Below are 26,034 nucleotides of genomic sequence, written 5' to 3' on the forward strand. Positions count from 1 at the left end.
TGCCCACGCTGGCTTGTGGTTGGCACGGTAAATGTTTCACAACCGAAAATCATGAACCGGTCCTTAATTGTCATGAGTACAACCATCAAAACCATATGCTCACAACCCACCATTATCAGGTTTTAGTTGGCAAATTAATTAATTAACCAATCATGATTAACCATCATGAGCTATCATTAAGCCATCATTAAATAATAGTGAAGCCTAAGTTATCCCAACAGTGTGCTAATATTTCTAAGCATGGCTAAGCAATTATATCTAATATCCAGCTGAACCCATATATAATGCTCAACTAGTCAAGTTACAATAACCCAAGGTATCAAGGAATAAAGTAATCAAGAACAAAAAGGGCTATAACAAAACAATAGGTTAATTCCACCCAATGACATTCAAAAATAAATTCAAAAACAACAGCTTTAAACGGGATCAACATGCTCAAAGGGTTGTTTGGGATCTGTGTGACTTGCCTTGCTGGCCTTGGAATTCTTCAAAGTCTTCTCCTGCAAATTCGGACTCTCCGGGAACGTCGGAATCTAAAGAGAAAAGAACAAAATCACCAAAACAGCACATCAACAAGCATGAACAGTACATGTGGATATTTTTAACATGTAGATCTCAATTTTAGAAAAATTTAGAGACTTGAACCAACTAAATCCGAGCTAAGATGAATTAGTTATGAATTTTCAAAGATTAAATCGGATTAAATCATTTATATAGATTTTAATTGAATTATGACGCAATAATGAATTATTTTTGAAAAGGAAAAGGGGATTATTGCGTCAGCGGCTAGGGTTCACGGTGGACCGGGTGCACGGCGGCGGCTCACGGAAATGAACGGCCGGGATCGATCCTAACCAAAACGAACGGCCGAGATCATCTTGATCTACCGCGGGTCTACGGCGGACGACATCGATGACGTCAGCGGTGACGTCATCATCGGCGGCGGCTCGGCCTCGCGTGCTCGCCAGTGAACAACGGCCCGGCGGCGCGAACGGAGGGCACCAACACGTAGCGGCCGGCACGGCAAACTCACCGGTGACCCAAACGACGGCGGATGGTCAACGGACGGCGACGGCGACGAGTTCGAAACGGCGGCGACGGTCGGGTTGATGACGACAACGGTACTCCGGTGATCTACGGCGACGACGGAGGGGTGGACGAGGTCGGTGACGACTTGACGATCACGACGGCGGCCTTCCCGCGCGACGACGACGACCGGAGCGGCAACGGCGCACGGCTGGACGAACTGCGGCGACGGCGGCGCTAGGCTACACGGCGCTAGAGCTCTACCGGCGGCGAGAGACAAAGACGAGGGTGGCAGCGGGTAGAGGAGACACCGGGCGTCCTTTTATAGCGGCTAGGGGGCGACGGCGAAGGCCCATGGCGGCCGGCGGCGCGAAGGAAAGTCTAGGGTTCGGGGAGAGAGACGAATCCGATTCGAGATCGAATCCATGGATTTCCAAACGATTTTAGCCGACGATTCCAAAAGAGAAAAGGTAGAGTGGATCTCGGGGATCATTTCCCCTCTATCAATTTCACCGGATCGGAAAGGGACGAACGAATTTGGAAGGAGACGGCGGCGCGGCTCGGTTAGGGTTCGGCTGCGGCGGCGGCTGGAGGTAGATGAAGACTGACAGGCGGGCCCCACCTGTCAGCGAGCGGGACGCGCTCACGCGGGCGGCGCTCAGCTGTGGGCTGACCTGGGCCGGGGAGGAGAGAGAGAGGGGTTTGGGCCGACTTTCGGCCCAAAGCCAAAAGAAGACTTTTTAAAACTTTTCCAATTTAAATTATTCATGAAATGCAATTCTATTTATTAAAAATACTTCCTTGTCTCAAATAAATCCCAGAAAAATCTAGGAACTATAGAATCAAGCAAAGTATTTAATAAAATTTTATCTTGCCCAATTTTATATTGGAATTTATTATTTAAAATTAGATCTTCTCTTCTAGGCTTTTAAATTCATTTCTAATAATTCCAATTAAACAACAATTTATATATTTAGGATTTTTAGGGTGTGACAAGGCGGATGTCGCCCAACGCCTCATCTAAGGCGCTTGAGGCGATGAGAGCCACCTGCCGTTCCTCCTCCGTCTCCCGCATGACCGAGTCCAGCGTCTCCTCGTGCGCCTGGATCTCCGCCAGCCGGGCTTGGTGCATTTTGCGCCCCGTCTCCACCAAGCCCTCCACGGCGCGGCGCCCCTCATCCACTGGCGCGCGGTCCGCCGCGAGCTACGCCCATTCTGCCTCCACGGCCGCTCGCTCGTCCGCCAGGGCTTGGACTTGGGCGTTGAGCCCCTCCCGGACGGTGGAGTCGGCGGCGGCGAGCACCTGCAAGAACGGCTCCATACTCGCCGGACTCGGGGAAGAAAAGGTCGTGGTCCGCCCCCGGGACGACGGAGTGCGGCTGGACCCTCCGCGAGACTGGGGGCTGCGCTTGGTCCCCCTTCCGCGTGGCCGGCCCCGAGTGTGCCCCAGGTGTAGAGGAGAACGGTTGCCGCCGTCGCCCTACGCCTCGGGCCCCCGGGCCGATTCAGCCTCGGCCTCGGGCTCGGGCCCGCACCCTGCCTCGGTCCCTAGGCCGCACTCCACCTCGGCCTCCGGGCCACGTTCCGCCTCGGCCTCCGCTCCCGTGCGGCGCTCCCTGTTAGTTGCGCCCGCGGGATCGCCCCTGAGGGGGGCTTCGGTGCCACTATCGCCGACGGCGAATTGCACCCTCTCCTCCCTCGAGGGGGCGGTCTCGGCTGTGGTGGACTCAGAGCCGGACCTGGCGTGTGGCCCGCGGGCCCCGCTGGGGGGTGTGAAGGCTCCGCAGCCCTGGATCGGCCAGCTCCTGGCCGTCCCGGTCGCTCAGGCTTCGACCCCCGGGGGGGTTCGGTCGCTGAGGCCCCTTGGGAGGGAATCTCGCTGCAGGAGAACCCCATTTGCGTTAAGAAAGAAAAGAAGAGGAGGAAGCAAGAAGCCAAAGGGCATGGAAAGCACCGGACCGGACATTGATGACTGTACCTGCGAAGGGGGCGTCTGAAGGTCCAGTTCGAAGGCTCGATGAAGCTCCCCCTACATGGCTCTGTCTGCCCTATCTTCCGGGGCCGCTTCTTCTTCCGCCCCACCTTAGACATGGCGGGGCGTTTATGGCCCACTGGTGGTCGGTCAACTGTTTGCTCGGCACCTCACCCGCGCGCGCGGGGGGTGGGGGGTTTGAGGGCAGCCGAGACTCGGACATCTTCCGCTTCCCCTTCGGGTCGACGACCGAGTCTCCCCTAGGCCCACAGCCCGGACCAGGCATCCTGGAGCCGCTGCCCCCGCCGGAGCCGCCGGTCCGGCCGCCGCCCGCGGTCGCACTACTGCTACCTGCGCCGTCGCCGCCACCGCCACCAACGGCGCCCTGGCGGGGCCGACCTCCTCCAGCACCGACAGCCATCATCACAGCCAGGATATTCTCCCGGTCGCGGTCGCTGCAGAGAGGGAGAATCCCATCCGGAATTAGCGTATGCTCGATGGTGTCCAGGCCCAGCACCCGCCGAACAACCGTCTTCGCGTCCTCCTCGCTCCAGTCCCAGCGCTCGCCCACATGGGTGCGCATGGGGTCATTGTACCCGGTGTACTCCCATGCGCCGCGGGACCGCTCCTGGAGAGGCGCGATGTGACGGCAGAAATAATCTTTGAACACCATTGCCGCCATTAGGCCCCGGCTTCGTAGGCCCCTGAGGCGGTCCCGCTCCGCGTCGTACTCCTCCCCCAGCTCCGAGACCGCCAGCCAGCCCGTAGATCACTTGGGAGGACTGGCGGGGTGCCGGAGGCGCTGGTGGTCCGGCAGTGCGGTGTAGAACCAGTCCTTCTTCCAGTCCTCCCACTTTTTGCGGCGGTGGCTCTCGATGTAGTGCCCCACCACACCTGGCCGGGGTTGGAAATATCATCCTCCCACCACCGCGCCTTGCAGCAGCTGTGGAACGAAGAAGAACTGGAATAGTCGCATCGTCGGCCGTACCCCGACGAACATCTTGCACAGGTGTGCGAAGATGGCCAGGGTCATCACGGCATTGGGAGCGAGATGCAAGACATGGATCTCGTAGAAATCCAAGACGTCGAAGAAGAACATAGAGAAGGGCGGGATCAACCCCGCAATGGCAAAGGACAGAAGGTGCACGGACCGCTCTGGGTACCGCGGCCGTACCGCGGCCGCGGCCGCGTTTCCCCTCCCCTCACAACGGCGTCTTCCGGCATGATCTTGCGGATGAGGCTAAGATGCCTCTCTGCCGTAATGCGCGCTGTTGGGAGAACGGCGTTGCCAGCGTCTTGAGCCATGATAGCCGGCGGGAGTCGGCGAGGAGCTTGGTGCGCGGAGCACGGTGGAGGGAGAGATGCGTTGGGGGCTGAGGAGCGAGTATGCGAGCGTGAAATCGGCGAAAGGAAGGAGACGAATTCTCCATCTCCCCTCCTTTTTATCCTCGCCTCGCCCGCGCCCGCCTCCTTGTTTCTCGCCACTGCAGTTGCCTCGTCGATTCTCGCGCCCACTCGCCCCGTTCGCCCCACTAAACCCGTGCCCCGTGCTTAATGCGCCTGTCAGTCGCGCGCTCGGCGCGGGGCATGCGATGACCACGGTCGTGGCTAGGCGGGCATGCCGTCGGTCCCATCGCATGCCTGACAGCGGGGGAGTCGAGGTGATGTTAGGTGATAATTATGGGAGTGATCTGGCAGACCCCTCGATTTTCCCGAATTAAGCGCCCCCGTGAGTGGCGCAGTTAATAGCGGCCAAGCCATCGTCATGGCTGGCGCTCGAGCCGGGCCAGCCGACGGCGGCTGTTTGGAATCCCAGCGGGACCCACCATCACGGCACGGGAAGTCATGAGGCACCACGCCAGACCGCCCTGAGAGGACCGCTGTCTGACGCGATGCCGGGGGCTACTGTCGGTGATATGGGCACGGGGGTATGCGAACATAAGGAAAATCTCCTTCCCGTCTAGCCACGCGACCATGAAGCCTCGCCCACCCCCCCCCCCACGCTCCCCGGACGACGCTGAGGCAACTAGGGGGCCTCGGGGTGCCACATCACACCCCTTAGGCCCTCGGGGTGCCTCACCCCGAGGCCCTCGCCCGGCCACCACGTGGCGGGGAAAGTGAGTAGGGCGAAGGGTGAGGCTGAGCGCCATTAATGCGCGACGTCCCAACCGTCCCTCGCTGCGTTTAATGCGATGAGGGCGGACGCGCGGCACCGCCTGAATGACCCACGTCAATCGGGCATGACCGGATTGTGACTGGCCTGTGACCGGTCACGTCCGATTGGACGGGCAACGGTGCCCCCACGTTCCGCCCTGTGCTCGGTGGAGTAGGGGCAGGTATGCTCCGTCCCATCGATGCATCGTCAGGAGCTCCCTCCACGTGAGGTGAACCACCAAAAGTCTCCATTCATTTAAAGGGGAATGACAGGGGTGTCCCCCGTGTCAGGCGGGGGATGGCGCTGGGCCCCACTCAAGGACGGACGGCTGCTTAGCTTCTAGGCGAAGGCACGAATGGCAGTCCGTTCCAGGCGGTGTGGGTCCCCCCTTTCATGAAGGAGTAGGTAGAGGCGGTGCATGTGGTATCCCCTTGAACTATAAAAAGAGGACCTTGCCCACCGAAAAAAGGGGACGACTCTCGACCACTTGAGCCTGAGGAAGAACAGCTAGGTTCTCCAAGGAGCTCAAGAAACTCTGTAAAAGCCAACTATAATCCCAAGCACAGGAGTAGGTTGTTACGCTTCTAAGCGGCCCGAACCTGTATAATCCCCAGTCTCACACGTAGACTCTGAGCACTCTAGGCGTATATACGCTCTTGATCAGCGCTCCTTTTCCCCCGGCTGAACTTACAAAGAGGGGTCTCACGACCACCCGCTAGAGAGGGTCACTTCTCGACAGAGCCAAAGCCACCCATCTCCCGCGTGGGGGTTGTGCCTCTCGCCTGGGGCACGGCCCGGTGACGGAAGGAGCACACTGTTTACGAGGGCACGGGCTAGAAACACGCATTGCTGATGGCCTTATGCCCTCCCAAATGCACCCTAAAAGTTGGGAAAATAGGATGCATAACTTTTAAAAAGGCCAAGGAGCATATGACTAAGTGTAAAAGTACACACGAGAAACAAAAAGTTCACATTCAAACATTTTAACCACCCTATAGCACCGCCAATACATATCTCATCTTCACCCATCAAAGAAGCCGTCATCTGAAATCTCTTGGGCCTCGCCTCATACTATATCACCACTCCAAATCACATTAAGGTTATAAATGAGTATCACAAGATAAAGAGAGAAAATACCAATCTCAAAGAATGAAGTATGGAACGATTGATAGAAAAACGACTCCACGAGTTAATTCAAACACATGGTGATGAATACTGCTGAGAATGGAAGGCACCGGGACACATTCTCATAGTCTGATACGGAAGGTATACGGGCATGCACTTCATATCAAGTTCCTCGAAAGTATTATTAGTTTTAACATCACCTATGGAGGTGCATAATTGATCAATATCTCACTGTCTGGACATTTCTCGCATGCAGGGATGTGGGAGCTCACTGGCCATCAGCTCAGAATGGTTGTGTGATTTACAAAGCGCATTTCGACAACACGAAGAGCACTTCTTCCCCGCTAATTAGGTCTGATGAAAGGATGCGGTGTCGCTCGCTGTAGTTCAGCATCGCCTTTGCTGCATCATTTCGCCAACGCACCTAATAAGCCACAGTATTTGCACACGCTGGACTGCTCAGTGTTGGGAAGTTGGAATAACGCTTTGACCACCTTGTTTAAGGTAATTAATAAATAATAAATTAATTAGTTCGCTGAAAAAGATTAATTAGCTCGATTGGATAATGCCTGGGATCGGGCCATCGGTGGGGGGAGCAAAAATTGCCCCCCCCCCCCCCCCCCCCGCCGCCGCCCCCACGCGCGTGCATGCTGCATGGGCCCCACCATAGTCTCTGTCCCTACCTGCCACTTATCTCTACCACATACTCCATTGCAACAAATCACTTACATATTTTGGAAACCTGTATTAAGAGAATTCGTTTTTTTTTCCACAAAAAATATTTTATCTAGTGCACTCGCAATATTTCACTATATATATATCTAATGTTGCAACGAACAGAAATAGTCCATTGCAATAAATCACCCATATATTATGGAAACCCTCTATTAAGGAAATTCGTTTTATTTTTGTTCCACTAAAAATGTTTCACCTACTATACCCACAATGTTTCACTATGTATATATCTAATGTTGCAGTGAACTGAAATATTATTTCGCTATTTGCTGAAACATTGTTTTATACAAGGTGAAACAACACCCGATTTAAACGATTGAAACATTTTCGATCTACTTAGTGAAACAATTCCGATATACTTGGTGGAACATGTGCAACATTTAAAAATAATTCAATAATAAGCTAAAAAAAGTTTTCGTCAGAATACATCCATATGTGGTCTTGTTTTGTAGATTTAATTGCAATGAATTTAATGGTGCAATCGGATCATGATTTGGATAAATAATTTAAGAGAAAAAATAGTTTAGAGTTTGGTTTGCAGGCATGTATGGCGCTGACATCATGCTGACGTCAGCGCCTAATTTTTGCACACCTTGATCGGGCGCCCGATCGGTAGTCTCCTCCAGCTCGATTCGGTAAAGAATGAAGCAAGCCATGTTTTGTAAGAGGAAGATCAATGCAGTAGCGCAAAATAAACAGCATTATCTCTAGTGTCTAGACAACAGGTGCAGTAAGGTCAAAAGTTGAAGTATATGTCAGAAAGAAAAACACTTGTTATGGTTTCCTTTTTCAGAGTACGCCCGTTTCGTCTAGGTATATATATGTGCAAATATGCAATGGAGCAAATAACGAACTTTTGCATCAACTAAATTTAAAACCTCATACTATTTCCAACAACAAAAACAAGCACACACTACTACAGAAAGAGATTTTGCAGACGATTGGATCCAATTTTCATATGCGGTTGGCCGGGCCGTCTGCATGAGAAGGTCGGCGAAATTAGCGATTTTCGTATGCGGGTGCTTATGTGGGCCACATGCAAAAATAAAAAAATCGCAAAAAAAATCCACGCTGTCCGCTCCCGCCGCCAGCGCCAGGCAGCATTGTGCCGTGCGCTCCCGCCATCGGGGAAGGAGGATCCGTCCACCACTGCCCGATGCCGGTGCTCCCGAGTCTGCCGTCTTCGAGTCCGTGTGGGGCCGGGCTCCTATCGCCACCGCAGCCAGATTCGTGCAGGGCCGGGCAAGGGACAGCCACCGGATCCAGGCGGGAGGAGCCTTGCTGAGCCGTCTGCCAAAGTCGTGCCGTGCGCTCCCGCCAACGGGGAAGGAGGATCCGTCCACTACCGCCCACTACCGGTGCTCCCAAGTCTGCCGTCTTTGAGTCCGTGTGGGGCCGGGCTCCTCCCGCCACCGCCGCCAGATTCGTGCGGGGCCGGGCGATGGACAGCCGCCGCTGCCGGATACGAGCGGGAAGAGCCCTGCCGAGCCGCTGGCCGCTGAACCCGGGTGGGAGGGGCCCCGCCGAGCCGTCCGCTGCTACCATCGACTGAGGTTGAGCCACCAGCCGCTAGCCACTGCCGCCTGCCGTTGCTGCTGCCGCCTGCCATTGCCACTGCCACCCGCTCCCGTGCTGCCAACCCGCTGGCTTATGAGTTGAAGAAAGGAGAGGAGGTGAAGCGGTGAGAGAGATATAGAAGATAAGGATGAATTAAAAATTTTTGAAGTGTTGCCAAAGAATATGCAAGTCAGACTTCTAACCAGCTCCTCCTCTTAAGGGGCCACATGTAAAAATGAGCATTTTTGCATGCAAATATCGATTTTTTGCATGGGTCTCTTAAGTAGTTGTATGCGAAAATGGAGATCGATTTTTGCAGACGCAGCCAGTTATGATCCATCTACAACCTATCGAATGTCTTGTCTAGAGAAACCATTTTTTATTAGTGACATTGCCATGGCATTGGGCTTGGACTCCTAGCCCAAGCACAATGGGAAGGATAGCATGTCGCGGAAAGTTGGTGCTTACTTGGTTGGAGAATCTGTTGTTTGGTAAGATATGGTTGGGTAGTCTCTCTAACGGATCCAGGAAAAAATAGTAGGGGATGTGAACAAACTACACTATGCTACAGCCATCACTTTGCATTATGTATGGCAAAAATGTTTAGTGGAAGCTTCATGGGGGCTCTCCTATGGTCCTATTGTCAGTAGTAGAGGTTCGAGCCCCATCGTCCCCATGTTAAACTTAGGCATTACATCAAGAATTATCTAGTGCCCATGCGCCTATCTACCGGTGCGGAGACGATCTAAACTCTGTCAAGCCGTCGAGGTTCAGGGCCATTTTTTTCCTTCTTCTATTATAATACTCTATTCTATTCTTTTCCCCCTAAAATATCATTGCATGTGACACATATGGTGTGTGTTAGAAACAACGGATGAATTAAAAAGGTGTTCATGATTGATGAGGATGAACAACTACTTGGATGTGCGAAGGTCGACGAGGAGCACATTTTGGGGCCTCATTTTAGCCCCTCAATTTAAGGATTCTCGTGACCTAATTGGGCTAAGAAGCTGAATACGGGCATAGTCTTACGGCCTGTTGGGTTGGGCCACATGAAAATTGGGCCTCCAGTCGGCCACCTCAAATTTGGTGTTGACTTCGATCACTAGCATTTCTAGCGATCTGTCAACAGACTCCATCTGATCTATCACCTGTGATCAATATCAAATTAGGCAAGGTGGTTTGGGATTTTCGTGGCATCTAAATAATTTAACTTAACATTAAACTCTGTTAAACAATCTAAAAACCCTTATATTTTTTGGATGGAAGGAATACTAAGGGAGGTAGAAAAACATTTCATAATGGTGTGGTGGAGCATGCATATCCAAGAACAATTTGATACATCCTACTATCCAGTTTTGCTCCTTGAAGCGGCCAGGTTGAGCTTAGGCAAATATTGTGATCCTACTTCTCTATTTCTACCTTTAATGTGTCGCAGAGCTCCTAGCTACTTTCCTTTCAATAATATGTTCAAACTTCGATCAGACAGATATCACAATCCTAGTAATAATGATAATGTACTTCTTTTTTTCTTTTTATTTACTTTTTCTGCTTCATTTTTATGGATTCGACTAGTTGGAACCATTGATGACAGGCTTTTAATGACTTACAGTCGATGTTACCATTATCCATATATGATGACTCCATGTAATTGTGTTCCCAAGCTATATATTCTTTTCTTCGTTTCTCTCTCGGCTCATCAATCAACCTATGTTCTTGAGTACTGTCGGTCGGTGAATATATATTCTGCAAGGATGGGATGGTGTGAATTTTTAGATAGATATGAGCTCAGAAACATGAGGAAAGAAGGAAAAGTTTTAAGAATGGAGGGCATTGGGAGAAATATCTGTTTTATAGCTGCAACGGTCTTGTCTTGGCAACCACTACTATGTATAACGATTCTCGTCAGTATCCTATACATGGAATTAAGTTGTGTGCTAGTTTATAGCAAGAGTAATCGAGAGTTAAGCTAAGAGACCAGAAATTCAAGTTTGACTTCTCCAGATTTAGGGGTTCTAGGGTCCTCCGTTTTTTTTTTCTTTTGTGGTCACTTAATAACTGACAAGTTTTTAATAGATATCTATAATGCCTAGTTCTGTGAACTTTTATCCAAACCGCATGGTAACAAAATGGTTGTGTTGGCTGATTTTGTAGATATGTAGGGGGTTCATATTGAGCATAGTTCTGCATGTGTTGCTAGAGTTTGGGCTCGTGATAACCGTAATTAAATTCTCGACATGATTAGCTATACGGTTATATGGTATTCATGAGATGCCTATTCCATTATTAAAAAAAAAAGTTATTGCTTATTTTTTTCACCGGAACAAACTGGGAAATTTTGAAGAAGATTGTAGGAAGGAAAAAAAATATCATCACCCACACACCGATAACATCAACACACAGATCCGTCGTGAAGACATCTTAGGCACTTTGCATATGTGCTGTCGAGATAGATTGGTACGTAGTTATGCCCTTCGTGTCTGTGATCACTTTGAAACCACCTGTATAAAACCTTTTCATTTTATGAAAAAATGGGACTGATGGTCTTTGACGATTTGTTCTAAATGACAAAATATAAGGGTTAATATATATATCCCGATTCAAATATTCAAGTACCGCACAGAGGTGCATCCCACTGTACGACCAATCGATCTTCTTCGGTCTTTCTCTCTCTAAATATACAGTATATATACAACGACTTAGTGAATGCGCACAGTCTTGCCTGGGTCTGATCCATCAATATATGGTGACAATGGTATCGATGCACTAAAAGAGCAATCTGCTGCTCAAGTTCGGTTCGTAGCTAACGAAAAATGCTTGGTGTGATTGAGATCCTAGTTGGGAATGGAAGGAATCAAGAGAAGTTCCGCCACGAGTGCATGGATCTGGCTCATGGACTAGAGAAATTCTTGGTCAGGAGAGTTGTGACACTGCCTTTCGCTTGCAGAAAAAAGGACATCAGCCCTGCGATCAACTGAAATGAGCTTCGATTAATTGCATCGGCCGGAGAGTTGAAGTCGAATGCTAGCTAATTGTGTGTATATTTTTGCTCCGTAACCCACGAGGAGCGGACCCGATTGAAGCTAAGGCATATATTAATTGATATACCAACTTTTGTTAAACGTATTTTTCTCACCATAGAAATTCCTTTGTATAAGCTACTACCTTGAGCGATCTAGAAAGAATTTTAACTATTACCTTCAAGAACAATTCATCCATTGTGATGTTTTTGAACCAATTCACTCGTTATGATCCATTTTGCGATATGATCGTCATTTTTTTTTTACCAAAACACAAATATGATCTCTTCGCTAAGGCATATTCGTTGTAACGTATATCTCATTAGCTAGCTTTCCAGGTAGAATTGGGATTGCTACTAGTACCATTTTGCTACAGCAGCGCGTAGTGTGCGCACGAGCATGGCTAAGCTGATCAAGCAAACAGATTTTGGAAAGAAAAACCCTCCTCTGCTTGTCTCTCTCTGAGTGAATTAAGGAATTAAGGAGATATCCTTTGCATCTGAATGCTCTATTTTCTTTTCGAAGAATTCGGGATAATCTGTTAAGGTTATTTTTTCTTTTGAAGAATCGATGGGGACATGGTATTAGATATGCAAAAAATTAGCATTTGACTTCAGAAATTGAAGTATGAACACACGGTACATTCTGAATATTGGATGATCATTAGTTCTCCTACATATATTATTGATATGCATCTCGATTTTAATCAACCTTGTTTTGAAAAAAAAAAAATCTGTCCAGAGCACAAAATCAACCGCCTCAAGATCCTGCATGGCGATTAAATTTCCTGAGTTGACCCAAGCACAATGCCGGAATGGTCGCAGTTCTACAGCCCTACTCGATCACATCCACGATCCATGTTGCCAGATGCTCTGTTGATGTAGATCCACAACAAACTCCCCTTCGATCTTGCAGTGTCGCTCAGAGAGCAGAGTGGGTCGTCTACATGCCATTGCGGCATCGTCTCTTTAATTGGTTGTCCAATCGGGAGCGAGTCGTACCTCTACACACTTGTGAACGGAGCAACATAAATTATTATTGTCCATTGGACTATTGTATCCTTGTTGTCAGTGTGAAAAAAATCTGCGTCCCTTAAATATAGAAGGGTTAGATTATTTTCTACTGCCAGTAGGGAGTAACATAAAGAAACAAGTTTGTTGTTATGAAAAAAGAGAGCATTGTGATTGACCATTTGTCAAAGAGAAAAAAGCAGGTTAATACTACTTTGTCCTACAGTGAGGATTTCAGGTACTACTCGGATGTATACCATGCTAAATGATAACATGGTAGTACACGAATTTAAGGTATGACAAGAAGACGAACAAACTAGGATGAATTGCTCTGTAAAATATCCACTACAAAAACCAGCATTGATAGTTATTAGCAAAATAACTAGTTGTAACTTGGATGTTACCATCAGGCAAGGCCCAGCACTATATTTATGCATTTATACGCTTGCAACCACACTAGTATAGCTCAGAATCAAATTGGCCACTTTACTTACCTTGCTTCTTGACGTAGTCTCTGCTACTACTTATATATATCTTAGCCTAAGTCTGAATATGTATGCCAAGATCACAAAGCATAACATATTATTGCAATAGGCAAGAATGGAAGAAACCGAGTTCAGGTTGTGCGGTAGAGGATGCGACATCTCCTACTTGACAACACGAAAATACTTTTGAGAATGGAGGGCATTGGGAGTTATTCGCGGAGCTTACATGGAGGTGTCACTAACAAGTCTGATTTCAATTCATGATAGTTAAAACCAATCTCAAAGATGAATGGATTGAGATGGAGGTATTGAGATACTTATTTACATTCAGGTTTCGAGATGATAGGCTCGATACTATTCGTGGAGCTTACATGGAGGTATATTGAGATGAAGTTCAACTGATACTTTGGCCATGTTTAGTTGTTTAGGTGTAAAAATTTTGAAGTATATGAACACACATTTGAAGTATTAAACGTAGACTAATATTCCGCCTGTAAACTGTGAGACGAATCAATTAAGCCTAATTAATCTATCATTAGCAAATGTTTACTATAGCACCACATTGTCAAATTATGGCATAATTAAGCTTAAAAAATTTGTCTTGCAATTTACATGCAAACTATGCAATTAGTTTTTTTCGTCCATATTTAATGTTACATGGATTTGTCCAAACATAAGATGGGACAGAAGTTTTAGAAGTTTAAAGGAAACTCTAAACACAGCCTCTTTTTGGATTTTTTTTTTACTGCAGAGATGTCCAATCAGTGCAGCTTTTACATGCTGGCGGTGATCTGACCGTTAAGGGGGCCGTTGCCATGCGTCCGGATCGCTTTTTTCTCCAGACCATCTGGGAGTTGACGTTTTTTCGTGTCCAACATATGATCACTTAACGATTTATGGTGTAATCAATAAAGTTGTAAAAAACCAGCTAGCGATGTCAATTTCAATATTAATTCACTCTTGCGGAATCAAATAACTAATTTACGACAATCTAACCTGCCCAAATAAATTAGCTACTAGCCAAATTATGCCACAAACACTATGTGTCCGTAGCATGGCCATAATCTTAGGGTGAGTGTGTGTGCGTTGTGAGTCTATGTAATTCAAAAAAAATAATCTTCTCAGCGAAAAGATCCTGATGGCGAGCAGTGTTAATGTTCAAGTCAGCAAGCAGCTCGACCACAGTACAAACGCTGGCGAGTGCCCCAGAGAAGGAGAGGAGAGTTCATTGTTACAATGCCCATATTTAGGGGAGTGCATAGGATGAAGACCCACACAAGCCCCAATTTCTTTTTCCTGTTCAATTCAAGCCAATATGCATTTCAATATTTTTAAGAATATTCTTACACTGGTGGAGAAACCCTTTGTAGTCCCGGTTCGTAACCCCCTTTAGTCCCGGTTTCTAAACCGGGAGTACCAATCCGGGACTAAAGATCGCTATCTTTAGTCCCGGGTGAAATAACCGGGAGTAAAGATCGATCTTTAGTCCCGGTTGGTGTTACCAACCGGGACTAAAGATCGAGCTGACCTTTTTTTTTTGCATGGCCCTGTTGCTGCATGGTTTATATATATATAGTTTATATATATATATATAGTTTATATATATATATATATATATATATATATATATATATATATATATATATATATATATATATATATATATATATATATATATATATATATATATATATATATATATATATATATAAACCATGCATATATATGTTTCAATACATATATATGCATACATATATATATATATGTATATATATATATATATATTATATTATATTATATGTATATACATGCATAATATATATGTATTTATACACATATATATGTTATGCAAATTAATGCATATGTATATAGATATATATATGACCAAAATATATTTACATTATAGAAAATGTGTACACATGCATATAGAAACATATGTAGTCATGTATTAATTACAATCCATTATATGTCCTAGCTAGCTAGCTATCATTTCGATGTAGTAGTACTCGCTGCTAGCTCAGAAGCTAAGGACCGGTGAATTGTGTTTCCGTCGTAGTAGAATTCACCCTTGGGATTAAGGATTTCTTCGATGATGAATCCCATGAGTTGTTCTTGAACCGCCGTGATAAATTCCTTGTGTGTGGTCAGGTTATCCCTCATGCGAATAAACTATATGAATGTATGAAATTGATTAGTAATTAAACAAGAAATCGCTACGTAATGAAATTTTGAATTTATTTGTACGTACATCGAGCTCTCTTGTGGTGATGATTTGGTTTGCAAGGCAGTGGCAATACTCGCACACGTAATAGCCGCACAAGTTATTTCCCTGCTTTTGCTTTGCGCACTACAAATAAATGACAAACAACGAGAGATCTAATTAATATACACTTGTATGTATTTGAATCGGAGAAATATAAATGTAGAGCATGTGTACTCACAAGAAATTTGAACTTCCGCCTAAGTCTTTCTCTCCATTTGCCGCGGACCAAATGACGGAACCGATACCAAGCCCTACATGGAGTTTAAAGCTATGATTCGTAGTAGCAATTAACATAACAAGATTTTCTTAATTAACAAAGGAACTTATGACGGTACCTGTCTATAAGTTCGAAAACCTTGTCAAACGTAGACTCTTTTTTATCCATTGAGTCATATACGTTGACGGTGCAGGCCTCCAGGTCGAAGAGTAAAAGCACCCAGTGGAATCTGCAATGTGCGTGGGATGCATTACATATGAAACACTTAGCAAGTTCGTACGGGAATGAAATTTGGTATGTAGGAAGACAGTAAAATTAAACTAACTCTGTGTTGTATGGCAACAGTATGAACGTCTTGTAATGCTGCGCCTTCAGGAGATGGACGAGATTGTCCTCTGTTTCTTGTGGATATTGGTCGAGCATTGCGACGTTTACTCTCCGAGGGTCGATGAATCCAATATCGAAAACCCTCCGCCGTCGGGCCCTTTGAATCTCCATTCTACAACGATAAAAGGGAGTATATTATTTTCTATAGTCTACTTATATACAAGGACCTAATTTATTAAAGGAGACGTATAGTAAGAAATCTAACCGAACGATATACTTACAAAATCCAGCAACTCATAATAGAGACGTCGAGGGCGTCCAGCTGGTATAGTTCGTAGATTCCCTTGAAATTGATCCAGAGAATGTCATCTCCTTGCAAGAAGTCCGTGTCCCTGATCCTCGCTCCGATCATCTCTCTACCGGCGGCGCTCATCTCCATGTACAGCTGATGGAACTTGTACATTTGTGTGGGTAGGGACTGCAGCAGCTCAGGCTTGACAAGCGGTTTACCGAGTTCGTACATGTATTTCACTTCCGCCTTTTCGATTGGTGCGACTCCTAGCAATTGATCCGTAGTTAGACCGGTGTCAGTAATAAATTGTTCTATCGTCATTTCTTTACCGGTAACCAACGGCTCGATCTCCTGTTTTGGTTGCTCTCCAAGCTGAGGGACTGGTTTGGACTTTCCAGAAGATGCTTTCTTCAGCGTTCGCTCATAGTCCGATAGCTTGATGGCCTCCTTGACAGATGCAGACATACCCCTGAAGAAGTTCCTGACACTGGGGTCTATAGGAATCTTCTTTTCTGGACTTCGAGGCTTGAATTGTCTCTTGACTTCTGATGCAACGTAAGCGTCAAGCTCCTCTTGCGTGCAATCGTACCCCGGGTCCTTGTTCTTGGCGGCGTCAACTTTCGCCTTCTTCGTTGCCCTTGTGTGGGCAGGCGGTGGAGCTGGGGGGGCCCTTGACTTTGAAGGTGCCGGAAGAGGAGCTTGCGGGGGAGTAGGTGTAGGAGCACGAGGAGGAGTCGGTGCAGGATCCTGAGGAGGAGTCGATGCTGGAGCCTGAGGTGGAGACGGTGCTGGCGGAGCATGAGGAGGAGACGGTGCAGGATCCTGAGGAGGAGATGGCGGAGCCGGAGGAGATGGTGCACGAGACGCCGCTTGTCGCCCAGGGAGGATGATGTACCGCCTGCGCCATAGAATAATGCCATGGCTTGTGTCTCGTAGATGCGTCTCACCGTCTCCTCCAGGGTAATCCAGCTCGAGGTCCTCGTACGCGCCTTCGACCAACTCAACTTCGACCTTCGAGTATCCTGCTGGAATCGGCCTGCAGTGGTAAGTACCTGAAGGGTCCGTTGGGATGGCCATGCCCGACGCCACCTTCATGTTGTGAGAGATTATTTATTAGTAATCAACATATATAAGCAGCAACTAGCGGAATGGCTAAATCTTACCTTTATTGATAAGTTCTTGAAAGGAATATGCAGCTCACATGGTGTCCGCTGAGTGATGTCATCAACGGGACAGGTCGATTCGTCCTGTGTTTGCATGGCGTCCATGCTCTGTGATCCTACCTGCCCCGTTGAGGCGCAGCTGCTACGGTTTCCTGACGGGCTCACCATTGCAGGAGGAATGGTCGGCTGGGGATCATGGGACCGATGTGCGGCCATGCGTTCATCAACCTTCCTTGCCACCTCCTCTTGCATGTTGAGTTCGTAGCTCGATACCCGGAACTCTAGGTCTGCAATCTCCGACTCCTGTATGTGTGGATGTCCTCCTTGAAACCAATCTTCCAAGGAATCACCCCTTTCCCTCGAGTTCGTCCTGGATGCTCTGGAGTCTGCAGGGCGAGTGTCAGCTCGTCCCTATATCTGTCTGGTCGGAACGTGCCCTGAGAGGAGGCTTCCACTGCATCTGTTAGTCGTCGCGCAGCCTCTTGTATCTGATAGCCGAAGACCAGTGAGCCATCAGCTGGGTTGAGCGTTCCACCGTGAGCATAGTACCAGAACTTCGATCGTTCCGGCCAATTGGCTGTTGCCGGTTCGATACCCCTCTCAATCAAGCTAGCCTCCATCTGCTCCCACTTCGGCATCGCGACGCTATAGCCTCCTGACCCCAAGTGGTGATGGTACTTCTTCTTGGCGGCATTTTCTTTGTTTCTTTCCATCATCGCCTGCCCTTGTTCACCTGTCTTATATGCAACGAACTCGTCCCAGTGATCCCTTAGCTTTGGGAATGTGTCGAAGTTCGGTGTCTGCCCCTTCAGTATATACTTCTGGTACAGATCTCCCTTGAAGCTCTGAAACTGTTCTGCCATTTTCTTCAGAGTCCACCTTTTCACTTTGTCCTCTGTACCCGCAGGAAGGGTGAATGTCTCGAGCATTGTGGTCCACAGCATCTCTTTCTCCGAATCTGGGACAAAGCTCTCATGATCTCCGTGTGCCCTTGTTCTTCGCCAGTACACCGTACTGACAGGCACGTTATCCCGCACAACCCAACCGCTGTGACGTACATAGTTCTTGGCGGCTTCGGCCGGGGCACTAGGACGTCCATCTTCTTCCACTTCCGTTATGATGTGCCGACCCTCAAGCTTCTTCGCTGCACCTCGTTGCCCGCGTGCCCTCTTCTGTCCAACGGAGGGTTGACTACCACTAGCCTCCTCCTCCTGGTTCCCCTCCACATCCCTTTCCACGTGCCCCTGCTGGTTCCCCTCCGCATCCCTCTCCACGTTTCCTTCCTCGTTCAAGTACTGGTTTGGATCCTCGTTCCCCTCTTCTTCATTCCAGTACTGGCTGCTTCCCTCCGCGATTGTATCGTACAATATCTGTTCCTCATCGCGGTTAGCCATCTGTTGATACAAGAAACATCTGCTAAGTCACGAGACATTTATGTTTTAACAATCTAAGTCATGTATGCTAAGTGTAAATGTCGTACATTAGAACCCTACACAACCTTACGTGCTAAGTCTAATTACAAATCGTGATATAAGCTAAGTCTAGGTGACGTATATTGTACAACCCTAGCTAGTAAATAATTATATACTAAGTCTAATTACAAATAAAATAATCTTATATTAAAACTCAAATAATATTACATGCTAAGACTACAATAGTCATGTATATGCTAAGTGTTTCGTGCGTATATGCTAAGTCTAATTAAGACTACAATAGTCAATTGCTACTTGTCGCACCAATTCCGTAGTCAATAATTACATACTAAGTCTAATTACAAATAAAGTAATCTTATATTAAAACTCAAATAATATTACATGCTAAGACTAAAATAGTCATGTATATGCTAAGTGTTTCGTGCGTATATGCTAAGTCTAATTAAGACTACAATAGTCAATAGCTACTTGTCGCACCAATTCCGTAGTCAATAATTACATACTAAGTCTAATTACAAATAAAGTAATCTTATATTAAAACTCAAGTAATATTACATGCTAAGACTAAAATAGTCATGTATATGCTAAGTATAATTAAGACTACAATAGTCAATTGCTACTTGTCGCACCAATTCCATAGTCAATAATTACATACTAAGTCTAATTACAAATAAAGTAATCTTATATTAAAACTCCAATAATATTACATGCTAAGACTAAAATAGTCATCTATGCTAAGTGTTTCGTGCGTATATGCTAAGTCTAATTAAGACTACAATAGTCAATTGCTACTTGTCGCCCCAATTCCGTAGTCAATAATTATACATACTAAGTCTAATTACAAATAAAGTAATCTTATATTAAAACTCAAATAATATTAGAACACTACACAATCTTATATGATAAGTCCAATTACAGGTCTAATAATCTTAATTAATTGCATTACAAATATAACAATCATTTATATTATTACGTCACTTGCCTGCTCCAATTCCTTCTAGGGCTAGCTCTTCCACTCAGGCTTGACGGACGACTCCGACAACACGTCTTTTCTGCAAGATACAAAAAGATGTATTAGGATTATAGCGAAGTAACATATATATATATATATATATATATATATATATATATATATATATATATATATATATATATATATATATATATATATATATATATATATATATATATATATATATATATATATATATATATATATATATATATATATATATATTGCATTTCACGTTAACGTTCGTCCTCGTTCGTTCGCTCGTTCATGTTCCCTAGCTCGTTCACGTTCGTTCGCTCGTTCTCATTCACGTTCGTTCACTTGTTCTCATTCACGTTCGTTCCCTCGTTCTCGCTTGTCTTCGATCGATCGTTCTCGTTCTCGTTCACGTTCTCGCGGCAACGTACGTTGACGTGTTCGTTCTCGCTCTCGTTCGTTCGATCGTTCTCGTTCTCGTTCGTTAACGGTGGTGTGGCGGCATCGGGGCGGCGGTTGGCGCGGCGGTGTGGCGGCGGCGGCGACGGCGGCGGCGGCGTGGCGTTGCGGGGCCGTGGCGGCGGCGGCGTGGCGTGGCGGCGGCGGCGTGGCGTGGCGTGGCGGCGGCGCGCGGCGTGGCGTGGCGGCGGCGGCATTGCGCGCGCGGCGGCGAAGGCGGCGGCGTGGCGTGCCGGCGGCGGCTTGGCGCGGCGTCGGCGTGGCGCGTCGTCGTCGTGGCGTGGCGTCTCGTGGCGGGCGGCGCGACGGAGAGAGATCGAGATCGGAGAGATCGAGATGAAGGGAGATCTGGCGGCGGCGGCTCTCACCCCAGAGATGCGGCGGCAGCGGAGGAGGCGGAGGCGGCGGCGAGGACGACGAGCTCGAGACGACGGCGAGATACGGCGGCGTCGGCGCGGGGATTTGCCCTAGGTAGTGGCGGCGAAGGAGAGAGGCCGAGAGAGATCGATCGGCCGAAAACGTCTAAGTGTTGGTGAAGAAGACGAGGGCGCACCGGGAATATATATACCCCCGGATCTTTACTCCCGGTTGTTGAGAACAACCGGGACTAAAGATATCTTTAGTCCCGGTTGTTGAGAACAACCGGGAGTAAAGAAAAGATATTTACTCCCGGTTGTTGAGAACAACCGGGACTAAAGATGATCTTTAGTCCCGGTTGTTCTTACCAACCGGGAGTAAATATCTTTTCCCGCTATTTCGAAATTCTTTTTAAACCCAGTTAGGGTTAAGAACCGGGACTAAAGATTATAGCACTGCATATGATTTTCGCTTACATATGTGTTTATAAAATAGAAGTTAATGCATTAACATTATTTAAAGTACAAAGATTAATGACAATTACTTCGAAAAATTATTTTTGTCTGTAATAAATTAAGTGGATAAATCGTAATAAGCAAATATATGACTTATAATTAATAAAAATTCCAATATATATATATATTTTGCATATATATGAATGATATTATTATATTGGTAAAAACTCTAATTAAGATATGTATGTACATACTGCATGATTTAAAATTAATAAAAATTGTAATCATCATATATACTTAGCGTAGGAATTATATTAAATTAAATGCTAAAAACTCTAATTAACATATGTAAATGCCACATGCATGATTTAAACCTTTTAAAAATTCGAATAGTCATATATAAGTAGCATATGAAAGATAGTAAATTAAATTGTGAAAAACTCTAATATATGAATGATAGTTTTAAAAATATATTAAATTTAATACTTTTAAAAATTCTCCAGTCAATTATAATTAGCATATGAATGATAGTAAATTAAATGTTAAAAACTCTAATTAACATATGAAATTGCCACTTGCGTGATTTAAAACTTTTAAAAATCCTCTAGTCAATTATAATTAGCATATAAATGCTAGTAAATTAAATGTTAAAAACTCTAATTAACATACATATGAAATTGCCACCTGTGTGATTTAAAACTTTTAAAAATTGTAAGTATCACATATAACTAGCATATACATGATTTAAACTTGTTGAAACCTCTAATAATCGTGCGTAATTAACATATGCCATACATCAATTGATTTATATGGATAATCAATACATCCAAAATAGTTTACATCGTGTACACAATAATTACGGCATTACATCGGCGGTGACGGTTGACCGCACGTACTTTCTCCTCACTATTGTTCCCTCCTTGTGATCGCTGCGTGAGTAAGGGGTGTCTTCATTTGATAGGAGGATGCTAGGGTCAATCGTCACCGTGAAAGGGGGTTGCCCATCCAACTGATCGTAATCCTCGTCAGTCTTTTCCTCAACTCCGACGATTTTTCTTTTGCCTGGGAGAACCACTTGACGCTTAGGCTCATCAGGCCCTCTGCCCTTCTTTCCTTTGCTAGACATGTCCTTCACGAAAAAGACTTGTGTTACATCATTGGCAAGGACAAAAGGTTCGTCCGAGTATCCAACCTTGTTAAGGTCAACAGTTGTCATCCCACTGTCATCAATCATTACGCCTCCACCAGTCAACCTAACCCATTGGCACCGGAACAGAGGAACCTTGAGAGGACCATAGTCAAGTTCCCATATGTCCTCGATGGCACCGTAATACGTGGCAGTTGTTCCATCGTGTCCCATGGCATCGACACGAACAGCGCTGTTTTGGTTCGTGCTCTTCATGTCTTGGGCTCTCGTGTAGAATGTGTACCCATTGATCTCATATCCCTGGAATGTCGTGATCGACCCAGACGGTCCCCTCGCCAGGAAGGCAAGTTGTTGGTTGATTGACTCGTTACCCATGAGATGTTGTCGTAGCCACGCGGGGAAAGTATCAATGTGATGCCGTGTAATCCATGCATCGGACTTACCGATGTTCCTGGCGCGAACTAGAGCCAAGTGCTCCTCGATGTAAGGAGCTACCAATGAAGAGTGTTGCAGAACAGTGAAATGGGCTTTACGGAATAAATTGTTGTCTACCGTCGTTATTGCTTTCCTTCCGAGAGTTCCCTTTCCCCGTAGTCTCCCTTCATGGCGTGATTCAGGTACCCCGATTGGGCGAAGGTCTTCGATAAATTCTACGCAAAATTCGATGACCTCCTCTGTTCCATAACCCTTGGCGATGCTTGCCTCTGGACGAGCACGGTTACGAACATACTTCTTCAGAACGCCCATGTACCTCTCGAAAGGAAACATGTTGTGTAGGTACATAGGCCCGAGAATACGGATCTCTTTCACAAGGTGACAAAGCAGATGCGTCATTATATTGAAAAATGAAGGTGGAAATATCAACTCAAAACTGACGAGACATTGCACCACTTCATTCTGAAGGGCTTCTAATCTATCCGGATCGATGACCTTCTGCGAAATTGCGTTCATGAATGCACATAGCTTTGTTATTGTTGCCCGGACATTGTCTGGAAGGATACCCCTTATTACAACTGGTAGCAGTTGTGTCATCAACACGTGACAGTCATGAGACTTTAGGTTTGTGAACTTCTTCTCCTTCGTGCTTTTTATTCGCTTGATATTCGTGGAGTATCCAGACGGTACCTTTATGCTCCCCAAGCATTCAAACATACTTTCCTTCTCTGCCTTGCTAAGAGTGTAGCTGGCTGAACTCAAGTAATGGCTTCCTTTCTCCTTTGGTTCCGGGTGAAGGTCGCCGCGTTGTTCCATATGCTTCAGATCATTACGTGCTTCCAGTGTATCTTTCGACTTTCCGTATACACCTAGGAAGCCAAGAAGGTTTACGCAAAGGTTCTTAGTGAGGTGCATCACGTCGATTGCGTGGCGTACGTCCAAGAATTCCCAATATGGTAACTCCCAAAATATAGAGTTCTTTTTCCACATCGCCGCGTGACCATCTTCGCTCTCTATATGCTGGCTTCCAGGCCCCTTTCCGAACACTACTTTAAGATCTTTAACCATAGCAAACACTGTTTTCCCGCTGCGATGTTTAGGCTTCGTACGGTGGTCGGCCTTATGTTCGAAGTGCTTGCCTTTCTTCCGTACCGGGTGGTTTGCTGCAAGGAATCGACGATGACCCATGTATACAACCTTCCTACAGTGCTTAAGATACGTACTTTCTGTTTCATCCATACAGTGAGTGCAAGCCTTGTACCCCTTGTTGGACTGTCCGGATAGGTTGCTAAGTGCAGGCCAATCGTTGATGGTTACGAACAGCAGCGCTCGTAGGTTAAACTCCTCCTGTTTGTCCTCGTCCCACACGGGGACACCTTCCTTCTTCCACAACTGTTTAAGATCTTCTACCAGTGGTCTTAGGTACACGTCGATGTCGTTACCAGGTTGCTTGGGGCCTTGAATAATAATCGGCATCATTATGTACTTCCTCTTCATGCATAGCCAGGGGGGAGGTTGTAGATACACATCGTAACGGGCCAAGTGCTATGGCCGCTGCTCATCTCTCCAAAAGGATTCATGCCATCCGTACTCAAACCAAACCGTATGTTTCGTGCGTCCTTTCCAAATTCTTTAAATTTTCTGTCGATGTTTCGCCACTGCGAACCATCGGCGGGGTGTCTCAGCATCCCGTCCTGTTGACGCTCTTCAGCGTGCCATCGCAACATTCTAGCATTCCCCTTGTTCCTGAACAAACGCCTTAGCCGTGGTATTATAGGGAAATACCACATCACCTTAGCAGGAATTCTCTTCTTTGTTAGCTGCCCGTCAACTTCTCCTGGATCGTCCCGTCTAATCTTGTATCGTAGTGCTTTGCAAACAGGGCATGCTTCTAGGTTCTCATACTCCTCACCGCGATATAGGATACAATCGTTCGGACATGCGTGAATCTTATGAACTTCCAGTCCTAACGGGCAGACTATCTTCTTAGCCTCGTACGTTGTCTCGGGCAATTTGTTTCCCCCCGGAAGAATGTTCTTGACGAGTTTCAATAAATCGCCAAATGCCTTGTCACTAACCCCATTTTTTGCCTTCCATTGCAGCAACTCCAGAGTGGTATCCAACTTTTTGTGCCCCTGCTCGCAACCTGGGTACAACGAAGTTCTGTGGTCCTCCAACATCTTGTCCAATTTATGGGCCTCCTTTTCACTTTCGCAGTCCTCCCTGGCGTCCTGCAACATCTGACCAAGATCATCCGCAACGTCGTTACCATCAGCAGCTATTTCCTCCTCCCCCGTTTGATTTCCTTCAAATCCAACATACTGAGCAAAGTCCGGAATATTGTCGTCTTCCACTTCATCTTCTTCCATTTCAACACCTTGCTCTCCGTGGGATGTCCAACAATTATAGCTTGGCATGAACCCCGACTCAAACAAGTGGAAATGAATAGTCCTGGATGCAGAATACTCCTTCTGATTCTTACACTTATTGCATGGACAACAAATAAAACCCCTTTGCCTGTTAGCTTCGGCCACTCTCAAAAAATAGTGCACGCCGTCAATAAACTCTTTGGACCGCCGGTCAGCGTACATCCATTGCCGATCCATCTACATGAGTCAAAAAAACCGTACACAAATAATTATTCTTACAATAATGACAGTCATACAATAATTATAAGATATCTTTATTCATACAAAAATCATAAAATATTACACCAAATAATTCTTAAAAACTATTTGTAAAGTTTTAAACTAATTTTAATGTGTTTTACTTCTTTTAATTTTCATTTTAGTTTGTTTTCTATTATTTAAGATTAACTTTCACTAGAGTTTTCCTTCTCAACTATTTTATAAAACCTTGTTTAGCAAATGAACTAAATTTCTATATATTCTTTCTTCCCCACACACATTTTCTCTCTCATCAACTTACAACTAAATTTTGGAGACAAAAAAAGTGTGCAAAACATAGGTGCAAATGTAGTATGACAAACAAAAACATTGGAGGATGAAGTTGCAAACCTTTTAGGCACCTCCGATTTGTATGTAATCACCAAAATAAATTCAATAGAAATTTTGGCATGACCTCCCCTCTTTTTTGAAGAAATTTTGAAGCTTGCTCGGGCAGCTGGAGGAGGAAGAAGACATATATATAGGGGTGGGACTTTAGTCCCGGTTGGTAGCACCAACCGGGGCTAAAGATCACCGGGATCTTTAGTCCCGGTTGGTATTACCAACCGGGACTAAAGTTACGATCTTTAGTCCCGGTTTGTGTTACCAACCGGGACTAAAGATCCCGGGGGGGCCTGACAGGCCCTGACAGCATTCGAACCGGGACTAAAGATGATCTTTAGTCCCGGTTGGTAACACAAACCGGGACTAAAGATCAAATATGCCCGTTACCCTTTTGAACCGGGA

The 26,034-nt window shown here is 46.1% G+C and overlaps 1 protein-coding gene across 1 annotated transcript; it reads right to left on the reverse strand.

Annotated features, from left to right (window-relative positions):
* Positions 1-3,679: 3,679 nt before the first annotated feature.
* Positions 3,680-25,212, reverse strand: LOC107279761 (uncharacterized). The gene is made up of 5 exons (XM_015764194.3): positions 24,180-25,212; positions 23,540-24,078; positions 22,626-23,398; positions 21,915-22,517; positions 3,680-3,998 (listed from the first exon to the last, which is right to left on the reverse strand). Exons 1-5 carry the CDS (start codon positions 25,210-25,212, stop codon positions 3,680-3,682), a joined length of 3,267 nt encoding a protein of 1,088 aa, XP_015619680.3.
* Between the last annotated feature and the right edge of the window lie 822 nt (positions 25,213-26,034).

The sequence above is a fragment of the Oryza sativa genome, chromosome 12 (assembly GCF_034140825.1).
Source record: "Oryza sativa Japonica Group chromosome 12, ASM3414082v1".
Classification (NCBI taxonomy): Eukaryota; Viridiplantae; Streptophyta; class Magnoliopsida; order Poales; family Poaceae; genus Oryza; species Oryza sativa.